Below are 23,836 nucleotides of genomic sequence, written 5' to 3' on the forward strand. Positions count from 1 at the left end.
CTTTCGAGGCCACAAAAAGCGTGTCCTGGTTTGTATCGTACTTTGAAACTAGAGCCAAGGACAGAGAATACTTTTTTCTGTGATTAAAACAAAGCCTTGATGGTCTGTGTGCTTAATTAAAAGGTCAGCTGTGTTCATGTTAACCAATCCTGTTATTCCCAAAGCTGAGGGAGAGGTGTTAGCTGTGGGACCGAGAGCAGTGCAGAAACCATCTGCTGCCACTAACACTGAAGGGTAAATGAAGACTTCAAATTAAAACCGTACTCCTCTTCATTTTTGTCCTGGGACGGCTTTTCAAATCTTTGTCTTAATCAAGGTTATATTGTTCTTTAATTGCCCAGAGTCCCCTCAACAATCTCTTCAACTATCTCTTCAAATATCTCTTCAAATATCTCTATAAACTGCAGATTGTCAGTGGTTGTTGTCAGACACCTCTCCGAGGATCCTGTGACACGAGGAGTATTTTTTCTAATGTCCCGATGCCATATTGTGTGAATTAGATATGGATTTATGTAATCTAGCAGAATCATCTCGGTGAGGAAATAATTGCCGTCTTATCCTCCAGGCACGCGGCCAAGTGGATGCGTGACGTGGAGACACCAAGCAGAGAAACTGCTGCCATTGAGAGAAGAAAAAAACAAGAAGACATTAGAAATAAACCATCAGGTGCGTGTGTGTGTGTGTGTGTGTGTGTGTGTGTGTGTGTGTGTGTGTGTGTGTGTGTGTAGGAGGACGAGCATGCTGTTTGGTGCATGAGACAGTTGGTAGTAAATGGTTGGCAAATCAAATCTGGTCTGGCTTGAGAGGCTGTCCTGAGGGTAAACATCAGGTTTGCTTTGTATGCTTGCTGGTTTACACTTTACAGACTCCTGCTTGATGTAATACTGTGCTTTCTTTTAATTTTAAACTCTAATCTCACCTTCTGCATGCTCACAGTATGGAGACAAATCTTTATTAGGTATTAAGGGCTGCAAAAATTCATCTGCAGTCAAGCCCACACAGCTACAGGAGAGTCATCAGATTGAGCATCAAAAGCGAGCTCTAGTTGCAGGCGGAGAAAAATGTTCCTGCTCAAATATTTTAAATGTCCTTATGAGTTGTGAACACTTGGCATTTATTTTGTGCCTGAGCTTCATTCTGTCAAAGTGTGAAGTTGTGTTTTAATCATTTAGATGAGTTATTACACAGATCTTGAAGTTCCTCTGTGTTCAGTGGCTCTCAAACTTTTGGTTCATGACTCCCTAAAATTAAAGCAATTCCTACTTGAGTGGTGAACAGTTCAACCAGAGAATGATTTTGTGTCTTTGGGTTGTTTCATTTGATTAAATTTTGAGACGGAAAATGATTCCAGGAAAAATACAAAAATGTGATGGCAGAAGTGTGTTTTCCTGTCACCAGCCCATCTTTAAATCACACTGTCTAATGTCAGTGTTAGCACAGTATATTTATGCTTTCTTTTTATGTTAAAAGATGCTGATTTATCTTAATTTTGAGACACATAATCACTGAAGTTCTCAACAAGTTTTCTGTCTAAAATGCAAAGAAACAAAAAAAGGTATTTTAATCATCAAGAGTCAATTTATTTTCATATTCTAAAATGCAAAGGACATAACAGGATTTGAGAATAAATCCAAGGTTGAGTGCACAAAAATGTTTCACTGCAAGCGATTATGTACAAGAATGAAATCAACAAATCTTTACAGAAGTCAACAGGTACTGCATCAATATTTAGAGTCAACTTTTTGAACCTAATAACGTAGACTAGACCGCACTTAGATTCATTTGAGCATTTTTTTCTTCTAAACACAGCACATTAATTCATTTACATTTTAGTGAACTCTGTTTGCTGAATTAAAAAGTTCACTATTAGTGCATTGAGGACCATTGTATGCTTGTTTGTTTTTTGTACATTAAAGATTAAAATACCATTGAGGTAAACGCTATGTGGCCTTATAAACAGGCCTGTTAGCATCGGCTCGTAAAGGAGAACAAACCAATGTCCTCTTATTATGTTTACCCAAACATACTACTCATAAATACATTGGCTAGCAATTACAATTTGATTGTACTGTCATTGTATAATTAAAGGAATACTTCACCCCCAGTATTATCATTTATATATCAATAACTCAGCCTGTGTTATGTTAAATTTGGGGAAAAAATCTTTTTCTCACATGTCTACAGCGAACGAAGAATCCAAAAACAGAAAAAACTCTTGATAGATTGAAAAATCCATCAGTTTATAAACTCTCACACAACTCGTGCAGATAATCAAAGTCTCATTTATCCAACCGTATGCTCAGTACTTCCAAAACAGACAGCCCTGTCTGGCGGGGAGCTAAACAAAAAGTGAAACTTATCTATGCTCTCTTTAAAGCCAGACTCTATTGACAAAAACTAGGCTGACCAAACGTCCTCTTTTGCCCGGACATGTCCACTTTTCACGTCCTGTCCGGGGCGTCCGGGGGGTGTTTATAAATTGATGATAAGTAGGCTATCTCGTGGCCGGGCCAAGTGTCCTCTTTTTTGGAAATCAAAATATGGTCACCCTACATAAACAGTAATTTTACCTCACACAACACAGGAGCTCCTGGTCTACCTCTGCCTCCATTAGTACGTTTGTTAGTATTTTTGTGTGACCTTGGTGTTAAAGAGGGTTATTTCAAATCCAACAAGGTGACAAGCTAACTGATTGAGGCAGAGGTAGACCAGCAGCTCTGTGTTCAGCTGGGTAAAATTACTGTTTTTGTCAATGGAGTGTGGCGCTGAAGAGAGCATAGATAAGTTTCACTTCTACTTCACTTCCCAGTTGGAAAGGGCTGTCTGTTTGGGGCGTACTGAGCATTCAACTGGATAAATGAGACTTGGATTATACTGCATGATTTGTGCAAGTGTGTTATTTTGATATAGCGTTTTTGGATTCTACGTTCACCGTGTAGGCATGCAAGAAAAGCAAAGTTTTCTTCATACGTAACGTAATACAGGGCAAGTAACTGATAGACAAATGTTTAATTTGGGGGCCTCAGTATTCCTTTAAAGAGAACATTAGTGCGTCGTATGAAGATTAAGAATCAAACTTTAAATTGTTTTGCCTGCAGCACGAAGAATAGCTGCCACAAACATTTGGCAAGATTTTTTCTGTCAAGTTATACAGAAACACGACTTCAGTCTGGGTGTAAATTATTAAGATAATTCATTATAAATTAGGGCTGGGTGATATGGACACATCCTCATAAAGATCACTGTGTAACTGCGTCTTTTTTACAATGTCCTCCTGGTTGTGTTTGGACCCAGTGTACCTGCTAGAAGAACTAGTTACTGTGTATTTTTTTAGTTAATTAAATGACTGCAGTTAAGAAAAGTTTCTGGAAATGTCTCAATTTCAGACGGGTAAATATGTTCATTTGTAGAGACAACAAAACAGTTGCATCATGATCTGAAAGCGAGATAAGTGCACAGTCCAGCCAGAGAAAAGTGAGTTATGACGTGAGGGATGAAGGATATTTATACACTTTGATCATCACGGTTAATGTAACTCACCCAGCCCTAGTTTAACGTAACCCCATGACAGTTTGGAACTGATCACCTTTTCTGTCAGTCCATGAAACAACACTGCATTTTGATGGAATTATGCCTCTACTGAATACAAGATACAATGGATTTGAAAGCTATAATTCAGTTCAACACTATGCGTGCTATAGAAGAGAAGCCAAAAACACGTACTATCAGTTTAAATCAAATCAAATATGAAACTGACCATTTCTCAGAACACAGATGAGTTTAAATACATGAGTTACACAATTCTTCTTTTTTTTTTTTCAAACCTTCAGTAGGGAATAACGAAAGTGCTCTGGTCAAACCTGTAAAAAAATAATTTATACACACCCCCGTCGTCTGACCGGAGGGTTTGTCACAAAATTGTGGACGACTGTTTTGCTTATTGATGGTCCTCCCCCCATTCACTCTGCTGCTCCTCGCTCTTACCGCCCGTCGGTTGGATTAGTTGTCATTTGTTAAAGGGAAGGCAGGCAGGCAGTATGACGGTGGAACAGGCTGGGCCCGCTAAGGGCTCTGCCACCTCTCCCTCCAACTCTGTCCATGTTCCTTTCTCTGGGCTGTAGCAGATGGTAGAAGACTTATAGGCCCCCTGAGAAAAAAGGAGAAGCAAGTCATTCTCTTTGTACCTCTGAGCGCTGTTTGGATTTCAGTCTAATGTAAATACATCAAAAGCAGGACAGGACTACTTTAAAGATGAAGTCTGGTGATTTTCTAGGTTTTTCTTTTGTCAACAAATTCCATGAAAAGACCAACAATGAACTGATCCTACAAACAAGACGTGTCTGTGTAGCCAATACAGATATAGCTTATTGCAACAGACCTGCACTGTTGTCCAAAAACTATTAAGAACAGTTGCACTTTGTGACACGTTCTTTCATACATGTATTTTGGGATTCTACCAGAACATATTTACATGTTTTGATGGTCAAAAAACACTTTGCTTTCCTCATACAGCCTCTGCTGGAACACCTGTATTCACTCTCTGTCTGAAAAGCCTCCCTGCTCTCATTGGTCAGCATTTTCAGGTCTTCCACATCTCGGCAGCAGACACTAATCACTAATAAAAACCTCTTCACACAATCGTGTTCCAGCAGGAATATAATCTGAAATTGAACCAAGATTACATATTTCCCTGATGTTAGCATGTAGCTACATGTAGCAGTGTAGGCTACATTATGTAAACACTGCTGTGGCTGTGACCCAGATGGTAGAGCAGGTCAACCATTAATTGGAAGATCCACATTTCAAAATTACCATTGGGCAAGATGCTAAACCCCAAATTGCTCCTGATGGTTGTTCCATTGGTTTGTGAGTGTGTGTGAATGGTTACTAAGTAGTAGTAGTAGGTGGCACCATGTATGATAGCCTTGGCCACCAGTGTGTGAATGTCTGTGTCAATAAGTGAAGGTCACATGTAGTGTAAGAGCACTTTGAGAAGTGGGAAGACTAGAAAAGCACTATACAAGTGCAGTCCATCTAAACACTTGCAGTAGCATACCTGGAACAGAAATCCACCGCACTAAGACATCAGAGTAGAAACAAATGTCGGATTCAGAAGTCAGAGTAGAGTTTAGACAAACAAAGTGATCATTTTGGTCTTTTCGTGGGATTTGTTGGCATTTGCCAGTGTTATGCTTAAAGTAATCTAATCTGATGTGTAAGAATATACCATGCTCCAGCTGTAGCCTCCCACGAGGAAGATGCTGTCATCCAACACAGCACAGCCCGGGCCGCTGCGACCCTCCAGGATAGGTGTCTGCAGGATGTTCCACTGGTCAGCTTTCGGGTCGTAGCACTCCACCAACATCACGTCTAGATGGGAGAACCCTGTGTGAAAGAGGACGAATATTATCTTAAAATGATTAGAGTACTTCCGTGTATAACATGCAGGTGAAACTGCAGGTCCAGGTTACAGTAAAAGCTGCTTCTTTGACTTCAAAGGCCCTGGAAACACATTTTTGCAATCAGCCTCTTGCTCTGAGAGATGAGTTCCTACATGAACACATTTTCTGTGAGTGCTGTTTTCTCTGTGCTCTTCTAAATGTCTCTTTTTAAATGCCCATAGGTAGGAGAAAAGAATTCCCACACAAGGTCCTATGACTTGCAATAAATTGTAGTGCTAGTAACAGTGTGTGGAATTTATCTCTTATCCATGGACATCTTTTCTTCATGACACCTGTCTACAACTTATTAAAGGTGTGCATGAACCTCCACATTCTGGTTTTTAAATGCACAATAAGGATAGACCAATACATCGGCCGGCCGATATATCGGGCCGATATTTGAGTTTTTTACTTGTATCGGCATCGGCCGATACGCCCGTGGGTTCGCGGATTTATTTTTCCCTGGCACGATTTACAGACAGGCATCCACGGGCAGCTCTGTGTTGCTGGAAGACCCTGCAGCGCACATGCAGCGAATCCTACTGTGTACAGTAGCTGTTGTTTTATTTATGCTTCAGCTTAAATATTTGTTTATTTTATAAAGACACTACTGGAAGATTTAAGAGCACTGAACTCTTTTTTTTATTTGAATGTATAATAATAATAATAATATTCTACCTGTTCTACCTCAACTTTCCATCTTGTTTTAGTATTTATTACTGTTCAATAAATGTTTCTTATTTTAAACTTGAGACCTGTAATATTTGTTATCATTGTGTCATTTTTTTTTTATGTAAATTGAGGGAGCAAAAGCAGTATCGGCCCCAAATATCGGCTCAAGAAAATCGGCAGTCCATAATCGGTCATCGGCTAAGGGTGATGGAAAAAAATCGGTATCGGCATCGGCCCTAAAAAATCCATATCGGTCTATCCCTAATGCACAATATGTAATTTCTGCCGCTAGAGGTCTCTCAATCAAAACAATAACAAAAGCTTAGAGGAGGTCGTGAAGAAGCGTGGGATCATGGGAGTTGTTGTCTTCACTGTTGATTGATTGATTGTTGATTATCTGACCTGATTCACAGATGAGGGAGTGTATGCAAGTTTTATTTATTATATCATTTCATTCTAAAAAAAAATAGCCATATGTAACGTTAGCTAAAATAACTTTAACTTGCTAACTTGCCATTAGCATTAGACGAGTTGAAAACCCATACAGCTCCCGTAGCTAACGTTATGTGGCAAATTCAGTCGTGTAGCCCAGTGCAGTTATCTTTGGTTAAAACAATTAAACTAAAAATACATTTATGAGTGCGTTGTAACGTTATAATGCTATTGTATGCATTTGTTTACCATAGCTATACCATAAGCTTGGCTGGCATGAGCCACTTGTTACAGTAGCACAACAGTAACCTAAAAAGTCTCTGATATATTATATCAATAAATTAAGTCCACTGGAAAACTGGGTTGCATGAAATTAATGAAAGAAACACGTAGAATGGGATAAAAATTGCTGTGTAACTGTTACTGATTATAATAATGTGACATCAAATGATTTTTAATGACGTATAGTCTGGTATTTCCTTGAAGTTAGAGCAACTAGAGGGGGTAAAAGGGATGAAAATTTGCATTTCGGTATGATCACTTTTTCAAGATAGCCAAGATAGCCTTTATTGTCATTGTATAGACACCTATACAACGAAACTGGGAACACAATTTTTAATGCGTCACTTTGTAACACCATCGAACGACATCCATTTCTAACACCGCCGGTAACAATGTAATATACAGGGGACCCCGCTGTTCACTTCCCCTGTGAATGTAGAGCCAAACCATGATGTTTTTTTGTAAACCTAATCATGTGTTTTTGTTGCACAAGGAAATAAACATAAAAATAAGGTGTTTACATATAAGTGTACTTTGACGAGCAAAAACTGTACATTTCCTTTGAAAATGGAAGTGTATGTTGAAAAGACACAATGCATGTAACAAGTGTACATTGAAATGTCATACAGGAAAGTTAACAACAGATGCAGCAGGGTACCTTGCGCATAAAATTTACACATAAAAGTCCACTGAGAAAGCGGTGATATTTGACAAATTGGGACTAGAACGTGTTGGTGGGATTGGTGAGGATTAGGGTAAAACTGTCAGGGTGGGGCGTCGGTGGCTTGGTGGTAGAGCAGGCGCCCCATGTACAAGGCTGTTGCTGCAGCAGCCCGGATTCGAATCCAGCCTGTGGCCCTTTGCTGCATGTCCCTCCCTCTCTCTCTCCCCCTTTCACACTTGTCTGTCCTATCAATTAAAGGCTTAAAAATGCCCAAAAAATATCTTTAAAAAAAAAAAAAACTGTCAGGGTAAGCCAATCCTAGTCACAGTAGGGCGGTTGATGCTTTTGCCATCCGTCATTGTGCAAATTCATAAAGGGAATATGGTGCTCTTGACAGGCAACCAAATGAAACACCCTGTTTCTTGAATAAAATCTATGTAAACATCTGGCATAACATAAGTACACAACTTAAAAAATTATATAGCACAGGTCTAGCTGTTTTGAGACATTTTAATGTCACATATTATTTCTTCATTTATGTGGGAAAAGGTTCAAGTAACTATCTCAAGGCAAACGAATCGAACACAACTGGACTTGGTTTTGTCTTAGAAGACGTTTCACCTCTTATCCAAGAGGCTTCATCAGTTCATGCTTGTCTGATTAGGCTGGAACTAGTCTGACCTTCGATTCGTTCGATTCAATTGCCTTGAGATAACTATGACCAATCAGCACCAATCAGGCTTTAACAACATCTATAGACAGTTGTGGGGTTCTCTGTTTATGTTGCCAGGCCACTGTAAATCCAATCTAGTCATACCACATCACGCAGTCCTGATAAAGCAGATTAGCTGAGATGTTACATGTTATATGCTTACTTAAGGAAGTTTATTTTTTCCACTTTGATTTGACTTTGTTACCAAGTCAATATAGTGGCGGCGTCATGATAGCCACTATATATGCAGGTAAACAGAGGAGAAAATAACAAATGAAACACAGACATCTGAATCAGTCTGAAAAATCTTTGTTTGTCTTTCCTCATTTCTCTCAGGGCCTCTGAAGCCGGTTTGATTAAATGTACAAGCGTCTGTATTTCCCAAGAACCTGAACGCTGGCAAAATCTGAATGCAAGGCCTTTTATTAATACAGCACATTTCATTACATTTAACTGTACAAACACCCAGTAGAGATAGTACAGACTGCACATTGACTCCAAAAAAATAAACCACAGACACACACATGCAGTAACTCATCATAAGCCTGAGAAAACAGAAAATTTAATTTGCCTTTGAATGTGGACACAATTGTGGCAGATCTCAGTGCGCGTATGGAAAGTTTTCATGAGTTCAATTTGAAACTGGGGCAGTGAGAAGCCAATTAAAGCTTGCAAATTGTGTGCTGTGTAAAGTACGCTGTAAAATTAGTCAAAAACTGTATTTGAAAAGAAACTCATTCAAGTTCCAGCTTTTCATATTTCCCTTTCAAATGCATGCATTCAGTTTCGCTGATCAAATACAAATGCACAACACGTAACTGTAACTCAGTTGTTTGTTCAGTTGTTTTTTCATTTTGTAGCTTGAATGCTGACGTGTGAAAGAGGGTTGCATGGTGTAATAAATGTCATTGCCGCCTGCTCATAATAGAAGCATTTCTTTCACATGCTTTTAAAAAAAAAAAAAGTATAGATCTTGACCTCTTTTCTGTTAATTTCCTGAAATGCTCGAGTGCTTACCTTTCAAATGGTTTCCACCAATAGCATATAGGCGGTCGTTCATTCCAGCCAGCGCATGAATGGCTCGCTTTGTGTTCATGTCCTGTTTCCGAGCCCACACATCCATTATAGGGTCATAACAGTAGAGCCAGGACACGTACTCTCCATTGTGCACTCCTCCTGCAACAGGTGAACACAGAACCTTTAATACTGTGTCCACACTGAAGGAAGACACACCGGCTGCTCGTGTTACACTCAGTAGGAAAAACACACATTAATGATCCATGATATGTATCGATTTATTGCTGAACCTTATAATTACCAGAATTATTCCTTATTAAAAAATTGTAGTTTTTCCATTTCTTCAGTACTTTCAATACGATCCAGACACATGTGCTTACAGAGACACATGTGAGCTCTTTTACAGTCTTGATCTTTGTATCACTAGACAATGTTGTCTTGTTTTTAAACTAATAGATGCGTCAGAGTTAATGGCGCCTTGTCCAACCGGCTCTATTCAAACAGGTTGGTGCTTTTGTTCCCTTTTTTATAGTTTTATATTGTGATAACTGGCATGGCGCACAATACAGCACAAAATTCACTGATGATTCAGTGGTAGTCAGCTTTGGGAAAAGAAGGGTTTTGGTTTATGACATTCTGTGTTTGTGTGAGAGTATTGACTGATTTAAATGTCACTAAAATGGAATATATCTTTATAGATTTCAAAAGGAGTAAAGGATTTACTCTAAACAAAAATTTAAACACAATAGCTTTGTTTGTGCTTACATTTTTCATAGGTTAAAATTAACAATCTGAGATTTTGTTTATTTATTTTGGTCGCAAATTTGTTAAAATCCGTGTTATTAGCACTTATCCTTTTCCAAGAAAATCAATCCACCAATACCCTCATCAATACTACACAGGTGCGCCTTGGGATGGTCACAATAAAAGGCCATTCTAAAATGTGCAGTTTGCTACAGATGTCACAACTGTTTGAGGGAGTGCATCATTGGCCAGCTGACTGCAGGAATATCCACCACAGCTATTGCCCTGTAACTGAATGTTCATTTCACTACCATAAGTCGTCTCCAATGCTGTTTGTATTAATGCTGTACATCCAACTGGCTTCACACCCGCAGACCACATGTAAGCACACCAGCTCACGACCTCCACATCCAGTGTCTCCACCTGCAACCTCATCTGAGACCAGCCACCCTGACAGCTGGTGCAACCTTTGGTTTGCACAACAGTAAAATTTCTGCACAAATTGTCAGAAACCGTCTCTTCCACATGCTCATCATCCTCACCAGGATCTTGAACTGACAGCAGGTCATCATCATATCCAACTTGAGCGGGCAACTGCTCACTGTCGATGGCGTCTGGCACTTTGGAAACATGTTCGCTTCATAGATTAATCCCAGTTTACACTGTACCGGGCAGATGGCAGACATGCGGGTGAGCGGTTTGGTAATGCCAACATTGTGAACAGAGAGCCCTATGGTGGCGTAGGGGTTATAATATGGGCTGGCATAAGCTATGGACAACGAACACAGGTGCATTTTACTCATGGCAGAATGTTACAGACGAGATCCTTAGACCCATTGTTGTGCCATCCATCTGCCACCATGACCCTTATGTTGCAGCATGATAATGCACGGCTGGTTGTGAGGCTGGTTGAATGAACTGAGATAGCTTATGGTAGTGAAATTAACACACAGTTTAAGGGCAATAGCTTGCATGCCAGCAAGCTCCTTCAAGACTTGCAACATCTGTGGTATAGCGCACATTTTCCAGTGGCCTTTTCTTGTGACCATCCCAAGGCACAGCGGTGTAGTAATGATGCTGGTTAATCCGCATCTTGATATGCCACATTGGTCAGGTGAATGGATTATTTTAGAAAAGGAGAAGTGCTCACTAACAAAGATTTTAACAGATTTGTGACCAAAAAAATGAGAGAAATATATCTATTGAGGGCATAAAAAAGCCTGAGACATTTTCCTCCAAACTGTAGTGGAATAGAAGTAGAAATATTCTACCTTAAATTTGTATTTGAGTAAATGTACTCTGTACTGTGTTTGTGTTTATAGTTGTTGTCTGTGGTCACTGTTGTTTCAATATTACCGCGCAACACATTTCCCAGCTGTGATAATAAAGCTGACTGATTGATATTGTTACTTGTAGGGATAGTAAGTGTGACAGGTCCTCTGCTGACCTGATATGTAGATCTTGCCGTTGTGCACCGCTCCTGCATGGGCGGCCAGAGGCTGCGGCAGAGACGACAGGTAGTTCCACTCATTAGTCTCCAGGTTGTAGGACTCCACGCTGGAGAGGTAGCCGCTCTCGTTCCTACCACCGATCACATACAGGTGCTTATCCAGGCGGCAGGCGAAGAAACTAGCTCTCCTGAGGAAGGAAGTGTCAACCAGACAACATCATTAAACCAGCAATGATGAGATCTATTGTTGGATTTCCCACAGTTTGTGTCTGAGGTGGAAATCACATCTACCAGCACATCTTCACCATCCTAGTTACGTGTTTACCAGCTGTAGGCACTTCCTTTTATGCCAGTGTAAACTTTTGCAAAAGACATTTCATTTAATATTATATCTAAATGAAAGATGATAGAAAGACAAAAGACAATAAATTTAGGGTGGTAGAAAGCAATGTACAATGTGCGTGTGCAAACGAATCACTATATATAAAGATTGACAACGCCTCTCCACTTCCTCCCACTGCACAAAACTGAAGCCAAAATATCCTGGATACAGCCGCTGCCACCTTGCACTTGTGATGTCATTTGGAGAGTCTGTGCAGTACCTATCGCAATGGCATCAAGTTCCCACTGTATGATCAATTGTGAGCAGCACCACTGATCGCAAGCACACTGATGTGCACACACAGCTGTCAAAAATGACGTCAACCCCCTTTTTATAGCATCGAATAACTAGATATAGTAAAACATGATCACGCAAATCAGCATGATAAGAACTACCTATAATGACAGAAACTATTTGTATGGAAAATGTATTAGACATATACTTTGATCTTTCAGTTTGGCTCATGTCCTGTTTGCTTACATGGAGGGGGCGGGGTTTATGACCTATACTGCAGCCAGCCACCACAGAGTGATCAAGATGTTTGGCTTCACTTTATGTCAGCTGCCATGTTGTCCATCTTTATATACTAATAATAAAAATACTCATAAATTACTGCTTGTTTTCTTTCTGTGTGACTATTACAAGTCAATCATGTTTGTGGAGTTCGTCAAAGACTCCTGAAAATCAAACAATCTCTAAGATATACTGTACAATAAACTGTCTTTTGGCAAACAAAAATGAACAAGTCTGTAGCCTTGTGTTTCTCAAATGGGGGTATGAGTACCCCTAGGGCTACTTTGGAGCACTGCAGGGGGTACGTAAGATTTTTTTTCCCGCTGTTAATTTAAGAATGATCAGTCATGCATAATTCCTAAAATAATTAAACTCTAACAAGTTCAATAAAAAATGAAAATGTCAGAATGATTAGCCATATTCTAGACTGACTATACTAATTTCCAACACAGTCATTAACTGCCGTAAACTGTCAACTGCTGCAACAAACGCAGTCACCTCCATGTTACAGTGTGTCCCCTGTGTTTCTATCTAAAATGTGTTGCACTGGTCAGAGGGTACTTGGCTGAAAACATATTTCAAAGGGGGTACATTATTTTAAAAAAAAAAAAAGGTATGTGCATGTCACTTTATTCATCTCAAAAATGCTGGTGTCTGTGCTCTGTGTCATATTCCTACTCTGGCTATCTGTTCCAAGTTTGTCTTGAAATGTGAAAAGGGGCTTTTAGGTATGCTGCCCTGCAGCTTGGAATTTGCTGCAGACTAATTTGGGTCTTGGGGAGCTGCTGGTCTCTTCAAGTGTTTTTAAAAGTAGATTGAGGGAGTTGGAGGAAGGTGCATTAGGTTGTAGATGCTTTTACTGAATATCTGCCTCTTTCTGACTCTAGATATGTTTGACCTGATTTCTTAACCTGCTGTGGTTCTGTGTTTTTTAATGTCTTTAACCATTAAATGTTGTTTGTCTGCAGCTTTGTTTGATGTGCTGCTGCCTGTCTTGGCCTGGTCACTTTGGATTCTTAATCTGAATGAGATCTTCCCTGGTTAAATACATTGTGAATAAAAATAAAGAGAACTACTGCTGTATTCAACCGCAGATAGACTTCAATCAATCAATTTTATTTATAAAGCCCAATATCACAAATCACAGTTTGCCTCACAGGGCTTTACAGCATACGACATCCCTCTGTCCTTAGGACTCTCGAAGCGGATAAGGAAAAACTCCCCCAAAAACCTCTTTAATGGGAAAAAAAAACAGTAGAAACCTCAGGAAGAGCAACTGAGGAGGGATCCCTCTTCCAGGATGGACAGATGTGCAATAGATGCCGTACAGCACAGATCAACATAATAAATTAACAGTAATCCGTATGACACAATGAAGACTTACCTCTCCTGCATAGGAGGCAACTGTATCCAACTGTTGAATCTGGGATCATAGCGGCTGACAAAATTAGTGCTGTGCTTTCCTGCAAAATAGATATACATCAAGATCAATGGCACTGATTACCCAAACGACTTAGCTGAGTGAGTCCTCATAGCACGATACAGTTTAGGCAGACTATGGCAGTGCTCAATCCTAAGTGGTTAACTCTTTGCCAAATTCTTTGCTAAACACAATACTAATAAAATGCACAACTGTGACTCTGCAAGTCTTCATTTAATATAAACATATTATCTGAAAATCACCGCCCACACATAATGATTTTCTGTGTTAATAGGTGCTGCTTTTCACCCCCATTAGAGTTAACAAGTGTTGACTGAACTCTTGTTTTTCCAATAATAGAGTGATCTGGTTTTAGAGGATAATCTGTTCAAGGCATCTTAAATTATCTCTAATGATGTGTTTGTATTGTGTTGATTTTCGCTCTCAGAGCTAAACAAACACGACTAATATCACTGTGTGCTGCAGTGAATCAGTCGTGTATTCTTGGTAGATTAAGAACAAAAGGAGGGTATCAGATTTTCTGATCTTTGGAAGTCTTTGTCCCTTCCTATGGCGGTGTGTTTCCACCATTTCGCAAAAAGCACTTTTAACACTTCTGCACCACAAATATTTCACTGTTAACAACAGTTATTTTTCTATGCCAATTATTGACAAGTGTTAATTGGAGTGTTGTTTGTCCACTCAGAGCTGAACTGGCTCTAGGATAAGTGTTTGAAACTATCGGAGAGTGTTACATTAACTCTGATGGGTTTGAACTTGCATAAACTCCGGCTCAGAGCACTCTCTAAATGAAGCAAACACTGGCTAATTTGCTGCGTGAAACCACGGCAGAGCAAGACGTTCAGTGTGTGGTGTTACTGTACCATTGGGGTTCCACTGGTCCTCTCCGCCCAGCAGCAGCAGGAAGTTCTCCACCTCCACCACGCAGTGATGGGCGCTGTTATAAGGCATTACTAGACGAGACACAGAAGTCAAAGGTGTCAGTCACTGAAACATGGAAATGATTATCAATAAACGCACTTAAATGCTTAAATGATATATGAACACAGCTTTTGTCTATATCACCATTACAATTGCCTCTCACAAACACAGCAAGTGGTGGTTTCAAAAACACATCTGTCTGATTATAAAAACAATTCAGGGGCAACAAAAACAGCAGTGTTTTCCATCAACCATTAATTAATAAAGCCTCTATTTAGTGTGTGTGGGTAACCCGTCAATTACATCTCCAGTCTTGTAGTGCAACACAGAACACAGAATCATTTACTTGAGCTTTTTTTCTTTTAGCGAATGAGAAAAGAGAGAAAAGCAGCTGTATGTGACATTCACAGCATTAATATAGCAGCAAACAACTATTTGCCATGTAAAGATCACGATGAAAGATGATGGGATCACAGGAGCAGAGAATAACGTCACACTCCTTCTGTGTGTGCAGTAATCCGAGCTTCTCTGTTCTTTGTTGCGGTAGACAATCCAGAGAGTCCCTGTGTGTGTATCCCACTGGCTAGCAAATCGCCAGCGCTCTGCACTGCACTCAAATGCTGGTTACTGCTGATTGCAGCCCTGACCAACGTGGTGGAATGACACCATCATGGAAGCGCAACACCCGCCCTCTGTTCCCCGACCTTACCCCCACTCCCCATGTTAAAGTGTAAGCATGGACCCTATTTCCCTTGTTTTTGTGTCTAATATCCCCTTTCCACCAAAATTAGCATGTTTACATATGTTTTTTAAACACGGAATACACACTTAAAATAGTCTATAGACTCCACTCCAATTGCCAGTAGACTAGAGCCACGTACACAGCTCTGTAGTAGATGAGCCATGCCTTTCCGACATCACAGACAGGCCAGAAAACAGGTTAGTAAACAGTAGAAAGCAGCACGGAGGCCAGTGAAAAGGTTACGGTGGTTACTTCTTGTTATTTATCTCTTACTTATTCAGTCTCTCTTTCACACTCAGTGCAGACTAATTTGAAATGATGAGTGCTGCTTGGGCGGAGACAGCAGTATTTTGTGATGGCATGACAATGCCCGTGATTACCGCAGACTTATTTGACCCAGGTGTGTCAATTGTAACCTTTCCCATTATGTACAAAAGCCAGATGTTAGTGGGTGTTAGTGGGTTTTTTGTGCAGTGGGAAAGGGGCTTAAGTCACAGCTGTAACAACAGTTTTTGAAATTAATTGATGAAATTGATGATGCGAAAATTTGCAGGCTATGTTCAAGCTAAAATCACTGTTCACTTAAATGGAGTCTGATGGCTTTGGGAATAGCAATTTCTGGACTGCTTCTGGTGAAACAAAAAGGATCTACCTCTTAACCAAAAGGTCTATCTCTGTAGGAATCCTTTCAAAAATGTTGTCAGACACCTAGAACAACTGGAGCCTTTTACTGGCAAAAACAAGCACGCTTCATGGACATAAATCGATGTTGCATAAATTCCCCGCGTGGATACATTGCAACCTGTTTCTCAGCTGCAGCGGTCTAGCTCAAGGCTGGACAGATTTCAAAAATATTTGTTCCAATTACTCACCTAGGCACAAAAACATTGGGAAAGGGTCCAGGTTGAAAAACACATAAGTTTACGTTTAACATTGTTAGCTTTGTCAGCACTGTTGCAGTTGTTAGCACCGTTAGCAGTTTGCAGTCAGTCCAGGCCCAGACTCTGAATCTTAGATATACTCTGAATGTTGCATACAACTCTGTGAAAGTACTAAAAAAATGAGTCTGCCATCAAATATAATCTGAGATATAGTTTTGCTCAAACACACAAAACATACTGAAAACAGGACACCTGCACTGACTCATCACTGAACAAAGCTTGAAAGACTAGTCATGGTTCTGCTCTTATTACCGATCCCTGATATTCTGAAGGTCTGGACTGGACAATAAGTGTTGGTCTCAATGGAATGAGGTTCTTATTTACTGAATATCCGTACAATTTACCTTTCTAATAAGCAATATTTCTACAGGCAGTGTTTCTCTTTCAAGGACTATTTTTATTTTGTCACGCTGAGTGTCCTATTGTTGAGCAGGGAGCGCTCATGGTACATATTAAGGTCAAAATTGATTTAATTTGCAATGTACTCATCACAACAGGCCAATGTGCTTGTTACAGTGACACAGGCAGACGTCTACTGCACAATTGCCAGTGTGAGTCAATGTTATAGAATTTATTTCCCCTCCCCGTTGCTTTTGTTTTGTAACCTTCCATTCATCCATCTACAGGAAGTGATTTCTTGTGGGGAATCAAGCCTGTTGACTCTTAAACTGGAACAAATGAAAGTACGACGCAGAGGAAACGGTCCACTGAGTGTCATATCTATCTATCAATCTATCTATCTATGGACTGAATCTCATGGTACTAAAATATTCTACAGCAGCTACTCATCTCGTAATATATTGAGTATATCCAATAAATATAATCTTTGTAATTATACTCATACAAGTTAGCATAACCGGCTACAAGCCCACAGCTGCAGCAGGACCCCTTGTGGAGGATTTTCCCTTGTGTATGTTTTTGTGCTCCCCTCCTCTCCTCCATCTTCTTTTGCTGAAGTGACCCCATTGAGATGTAGAGAAATGGTCTTAGGTGACAGTCATAATGAACATGATCGTGTTCACTCAATAAATCTCAGGCCCGGTGCTTTTTGAGCACAAATCAGTGAAATGTTAAAGCCCACCTGTCTGTCTCCATCAGTCATTTCCACTGTCACCTCCCCACCGCCTGATGGATCACAGTTGCTGCAAAATTAGACAGCCTTGAATCTCATTTCTTTCCAATTGGCCTCTCCCTGCAATCTCACTCTGGCTGGCTGACATGTGCCGGTCCTCTATGGGAGGGGAGTCTCAGATAGGAACTAATACTACATACACTAAACACAGCTTTATCTCGAAACGAGGGGATTAGGTTGCCTGCCTCCAGTGCACCTCAAAGACGAGTGCCATATGACTGCCAAATTCCCTTACATGCTATTTACATTATCATTCAGTCAGCAGTATATAGGACATGGATGGGCGGCTTTTTATTTGATGTCGAGCGACTTGTACTCGTACTAAAAATCATCTTGTACCCATGTGAAAAGAAGATTATTGCTTTACAGTATGCCACAGGCTGCAGTGTGAAAAGTGCTGTGGGAGGATTTGGGACATTTGCCTGCCTCTACAGGTGCCTCAGATACAGGTGAACAGTAGGATAAGTAGCAGGCTATAATAATTGACTGTAATAGTGTTGTGCAGTGGAAATAATAAAACACATCAATTATTTTTCCTTCTACAATGTGTGAGACTTTACTGAGAATTATCGCTTGAGAAAGAGTATGAAATTAATCTACCTCACTGTCCCCTCTTTCCCTAAATCTTGCACTAACCCCAGGGGTGAACAGCCATAGGAGGGCAGGATGAGCACGTCCTCTACGAGATGGACGCCATCACTCTAGTCTACAGTGAGCTCTAGGGCTCACTAGAGGGAGTCAGAAACCTCTGCATTGAGGCACAGTCGGGGTTGGTTGAATGACTCCACAGCTAATGCACCACTGCTGCTCGAGCTCTGACGTGCCTTTAACACCATTACAATTGCATCCCACTGAGCTGAATTCCTTTGTTCTAGGCCATGCTGTGTAGATGAGGTCCATTTCCAAGTGGGGGATTTTAATATCAGGTTGGTTTAAAAGAAGAAGCAGAGAATAGTCCAGCATTGAGGCTGAGCCTGCGCCTGCCTTTGTCTTGTGTTCGTCCACGCTGCTGTGGGTACACTAGATGGCAAACTTTACACTGGAATCACCGAGCAGTGGATCTATCTGACACAAACGAGAGGGATCAGATTCTTCCCAAATTGTGTTGATGAATGTCTTAATCAAAGGCTGTCCCTCTCAGGTTTCGCCTCATTGAAAAGTTATGATTGAATGTTAATAATCTTCTATTCCACATCCATTGTGTGGAGGCTACATCAGATGGTCACTGATGTGTTAAGGGGATGATTTTGCAGTTTTGTCCTTCCACTTGGCCACGGACCATTTGAGTGTTAACTTTTTAGTTTTTGAGTGATGGAAATCCCTACTGACCTTTTGCTTTGTTGCAGTCTATACCCAGGAGTGTGAGTTAAATGAGAAAATGACAATATAAACAGCAGCAAGCTGCAGGCTGTTGTGTATGCATGGCTCCTTCAGTAAAATGCACCCTGATAGATTTGGCCAAACATACTGTAAGCTCAAAGAAATTACTGCCAAGAAATCTTACAATTCGAGGCAGAGGAAAAACAATGTCCAAAACTTTCTCTGAATTTAAGACACAAAAAGAAACCAGATTCTTTAAAAAAAAAAAAAAAAAAAAAAAACTCGTGCCATGAAGTGAGAATATGAACGGCACAGTCCCGAGCTGACAGAAAACAGAGCTATGGCTAATATGTACGAATGAAGAGACACTGCTGAGGTATGGCTCCAACCAAAACAAAAGGACAAAAACTCAATATCTGGCAATGATGATGCAAAGGACAAATATGGTTTCCCATTAGCTCTTGTTTGACCTTTGCAATATGACAACAATATAGTGGTGAGCCATAAAAGGTCAGGGAAGACAGAGAGAAAGAAAGAGCATAGTATACTTTACGGAGGTGAAGTGCTGCAGGAAGTCTCAAATAACCTCTTTATGGGCACTACATTATTTTCAATAGAACAGATTCTTTTGGGAAACTATGACTATAACTTTCTTTCAGTATGATATAATGAAATCAATATCCTAAACTGCACCCCAGTATAAATTCCTACAGGTTAGAGGATATTATATTTTTGCTATTTAGTCAATGAAAATCAACATTACAGCTGCTGTGTGCTACTGACCCCATCTATCTCTGTGGTATTTAGCTCACCTTATATAAACCTAATATCAATACTGACACCAGGTCAACAGGCTGCGTTTTAGTATGTATGGGGTAATTCAATCTCATGTATTGATCAATGTGAGTGAATAATCAAGCTACATTTAAGAGCTATTGAGGAAACATGTCATTCATTATAGTTCTCTCTCTCTCCCACAATAGATCATTAGATTCAAGTAAATCTCATCATGCATCCTGCCAGCATATTTCAGCAAAAACAAGGGAAACCGGGCATGAAGCTCCACAGTGCTGTGAAGTCACGCTCTGATTAAAAACTTATATTAAAAGTGATAGTGATACATTATTACCTAAAGGATTTAGGGAACTCCTTCCCCTCATTTTCCATGGAAATTAACCTGTGTTAAAGTCATCCATAGGAACAACTTTTTCTCATCATAAAAGCCACTAACACAAGATGCCTCAGGTAAAAAAAAAAGAAAGCAGCAGAGCCTTTTTTTACTCACTTGTGAGGATCTTCCATGTCTTTTTCTCGTCGTCATAGTACTGGACCAAATTGCTGGGGAGACGATCAGGTCCAGGAGGCAAACCACCCACCAGTAACAGCATTCTCTTATTGGAACGGATTCTGTAATGTCAAAAGTGTGGGTGTGTGGACAAGTGTTGGGAAACAGAGAACAAAACAGGTATTAAGCCTTAAAATAAAGCTGCTAAAAACAGGCCAAAATAAACTCGACCCTGACCTGAGCATCTTTAATTTCTTAATTTACACATCTACGTTGATAGCAGCAGCTGGCCTGCGTATTTTGCTTGTCACTCTGAGAATGCTCAGTGTATGAATGAAATAATCAGTGAATGAATTAAAGAACAAATGCATGGTTAGATGAACCCTTGTCTGGGTACAGCCACTGAACTTGAAGCTACTAAACAGGCAGTATGTGGCCACGTTTATTATAATTAACAAAAAATTGCTCAACAGCGTACTTATCCTTTTGATGTGTTATTGAATGGTTATTGTACTCTAAAGATATCTTTTCAATTAGCTGTGAAGCGAAGACGATCCTGCAGGGTGCCATGCTGGAGGCTAAAAGCGCAATTGAGTACATAAACCTGCCTATACAATGTCTCGATTCCATTGGCTGCAGTGATTCATGTGACATCTCAGAGCCAGTTGTGAGATATTTCCTGCTGTTTGTATATGATATATAACCCAAAAGCGGCACACTTTGCTGTACATTAATGACCGTTATCTGGCTCCTAATGGATTTGAACACAAATCCACCAATTAATCACAATATGCAGTAAAAAGATTAAGAGCAGCTGGCCTTTATGTTCAGTCACGTTCACCTTTTTTCATATTTTACTTTTTCATGCTTGGGAAAACCTCCGTCGTCTCGGTACATTCTCTCTGCTACTGCCCCACTCGGAAGTGTTTTGGGGTTATTCATATGCAAATGAGCCCCTGGACATAGATAATGGTGATTAATTGAGAGGAGAGAAACAGTGGCATGTGAAACTAATTATGAGGATTCCTGATTCTTTGCTCATTCAGGTCCATATGTGGGAATAGATATGTTATTGGGATAATGGAGGAATAGATACATGTGGAATGATTTCACTTTAAGGTTCTTTGTGCAAAATTAGATTTTTAAGTTCTCAGTGCCACAGCTCTAATTTTCTGCTCTTCAGAGATATATGCAGTGAATTCAGAATTTGAATACTGATGCCATCACTACTCATAAGATTTTTAAAGCTTTGGCTGTACAGTTAGCTCTGTAAACAAAATGTGACAACAGCACCATCAATCAATCAACTTACTGACAACCCCTGCCTACTTACCAGCTCCTTAAAGTGCTGATCAGGACAAACAGGGAAGTAAGACATGCAGCTTGGCCTATTTTTGTGTGAGTGAGACACATTTGTCTAACCTGGAAATAGGGAGCATTGTCAAATTGTTCCTTATCTAATAAATCCTCAAATATAATACACACCCAAATATATTGAATTACCTCTGACTGTCAGTTTTGTTTATAAGCAGCTTGATAGCTGGAGTGTCCTTGTGCCCATACCAGAATTGCTACATAATTACCATGTAATTCTGGCAACAATTAAATTACAGCATTTCAAATCGTATTCATGAGAGTTGCTACACATCAAACGCATAACCTTTATCTAGTTTGCTGCATCTTGTCTACACTGATTAGAGAGCAATTACACAGATGTGTGAGGAAATAAAGAGTTGTTTTTTCTTCACTAAAACATAAGGTAACCTTGTAATTATGGATACAGTGTAGCATAGAGTAGATCAAGCCCCTTGACAGCTGGCAGTCTTTTACAGGAAAAGACCCACAATCCTCGTTAAGTGGGCCTCAGACCTCACATCTCTGTCTGACCACCTACATAGTCTAGACTACACAGGCGCTGCGACCAGTGCTTGAGCGAGTGGGCAATACTTGAGTCGGCAATTTGTTCAAATTTAACAAGAGGGAGGCATTTAATCGCCTTGCGTCCACCCTCAAACAGCTCATTGCTGTGTGCGTGTGTGTATGTGTGTTTCTCTTTTGTATCTGTTTGTCTGTCTCATCCTCACCTGCTGGCCGTGGTCTGCCTGCAGTGCTGCCTGAAGGGCATCAGGTGGTAGTTCATGGCATCCAGGAGCAGTTTCTGGCACACAGGGTCACTCCTCATGAAGTCAACAGACTGCACCCTCTCCACCAGCTCTGGAGCAGGTATGAGGGCGAAGCGCAGCCTCTTCATAAGGTCCGGTGCATAGTGCATGCGAGTCTCCCGGTCATGCTCCAGCCAGAGGACTGACATCTGGAACAGAGCCAGCTCTGACTCCACCGGGGGTGGCAGAGCATCTAGCATGGCACACATCTCCTCAAAGTTCAGCAGCAGCACATCCTCCACCAGGTACTTGTTGGCCAGCTTCTTGGTCTCATCCAGTCCATGGAGTGCGGCAATCTTGCAGATCTGCTTGTAGTTCTGCACAGAGATCTGGTCGTTGAGGAACTGCACGCTGAGCTTGGTAATCTGGGGGATGTTGAGGATCTTGCTGACTGACAGAACCTCTTCCACTGTGTCCAGGGAAAGAGTCACGTTGGCAGTGTACAGGTACTCCAGCACTAATCGTAGTCCAATGGAGGAGCAGCCCTGGAGTACCAGGTTATTGATGGGCCTGGTGCTGGGGGTCACCAGCTTGTCATCAGGAGAGGATGAGGGGGTCCCACTGCTGCCCTGGTCCCCTTTGCTCCCCTCATTGTTGATTACATTGTGGGAAGAGAAGAGGGATCTGAAATACTGGGAGCAGGATGCCAACACAGCTTTGTGGCAGTGGAACTGCTGTCCCTGGGCAGTGAGAGTCACATCACAGAAAAGCTGTTTTCTCCATAAGAGATTGAGCCCGTGCAGCAGGGTGTCACTGTGTGTTGGGTCAAAGGTGGATGTTCTATCACCCGATCTGGACATGACTTCCTGACTGTGAACGCCACCTAGGCAACAAATAAACCATGCAAGCCATTTACCTCAGGTCATGTATTTTTTTTTTCTTTTTCTGCACAACACACGCAGCCTATAGATCAGACAACTATTAGAATAGAAAACGATCTGTCGAGTAAGTTATTGAACAGATCTCCCGTCCATCCAGCGGGGAAGAGCCATCACGCCACGCCAGCCGGCGAGAATCTACATCCAACACGGCTTCTTTCAACTTTGAGCTCTGGTCGTAAAGCAACAAACAAAAACGCAGTAGTTCCCACAGCGTGCCACTCTTATTCATTCTTAAGTCAAGATGATTTAAATGGAGGCTGAGGTTTTGAAGGGCGCTGTCAAAACAAACCGAGGATACGGAGATGCTGCAGCGCTTTCCCCCCTCGGTACCGCGGCTGAAGTTGTCGGATCAGGAGAAAGAGACACGGTGGACGGATAACATGCAGCATTCAGCCAACACTTATCCCTTCTCCTATCTTGCTGCACACCCCCACAATGAGGACATTACACATCGCACAGATTTACGGAGTCATACAAAAGCAATTAGTTTGTCTCCGAGCCGTCAGCAGCAGTATGGGTGCGTTTCGCTTTTAGCCTACCTGAGTTAAGCGGACGTGAGTATCGGAAAATATTCACTGAAATGCAGCTTTCGGTAAAGTTAAACGTAATATGCATATCTATTGTTTGCCAGGCACTACAAACAAGCGATTTCTATGTGCGTAATGTGTGTAAACTTGACACAAGCGTGCTGTAACGTTGTCG

The 23,836-nt window shown here is 40.8% G+C and overlaps 1 protein-coding gene across 3 annotated transcripts in view; it reads right to left on the minus strand.

Annotated features, from left to right (window-relative positions):
- Positions 1-1,674: 1,674 nt before the first annotated feature.
- klhl14 (kelch-like family member 14) overlaps positions 1,675-23,836 on the minus strand; it is a 28,053-nt gene continuing 5,891 nt past the window's right edge. For 2 of the 3 annotated variants that reach the window (XM_049597409.1, XM_049597407.1), the window contains exons 2-9: positions 22,176-23,076; positions 20,092-20,213; positions 14,614-14,703; positions 13,694-13,772; positions 11,412-11,602; positions 9,221-9,379; positions 5,228-5,385; positions 1,675-4,147 (exon numbers count right to left, since the gene is read on the minus strand). In XM_049597409.1, coding sequence (XP_049453366.1) covers positions 4,007-4,147; positions 5,228-5,385; positions 9,221-9,379; positions 11,412-11,602; positions 13,694-13,772; positions 14,614-14,703; positions 20,092-20,213; positions 22,176-23,053 — 1,818 coding nt within the window. In that variant the 5' untranslated portion in view covers positions 23,054-23,076 and the 3' untranslated portion in view covers positions 1,675-4,006. Of the gene's footprint in view, positions 4,148-5,227; positions 5,386-9,220; positions 9,380-11,411; positions 11,603-13,693; positions 13,773-14,613; positions 14,704-20,091; positions 20,214-22,175; positions 23,160-23,836 lie in introns of those variants that run through there. The other variant, XM_049597410.1, reaches the window with a different exon arrangement.

Source organism: Epinephelus fuscoguttatus, linkage group LG15 (genome assembly GCF_011397635.1).
Source record: "Epinephelus fuscoguttatus linkage group LG15, E.fuscoguttatus.final_Chr_v1".
Taxonomy (NCBI): Eukaryota; Metazoa; Chordata; class Actinopteri; order Perciformes; family Serranidae; genus Epinephelus; species Epinephelus fuscoguttatus.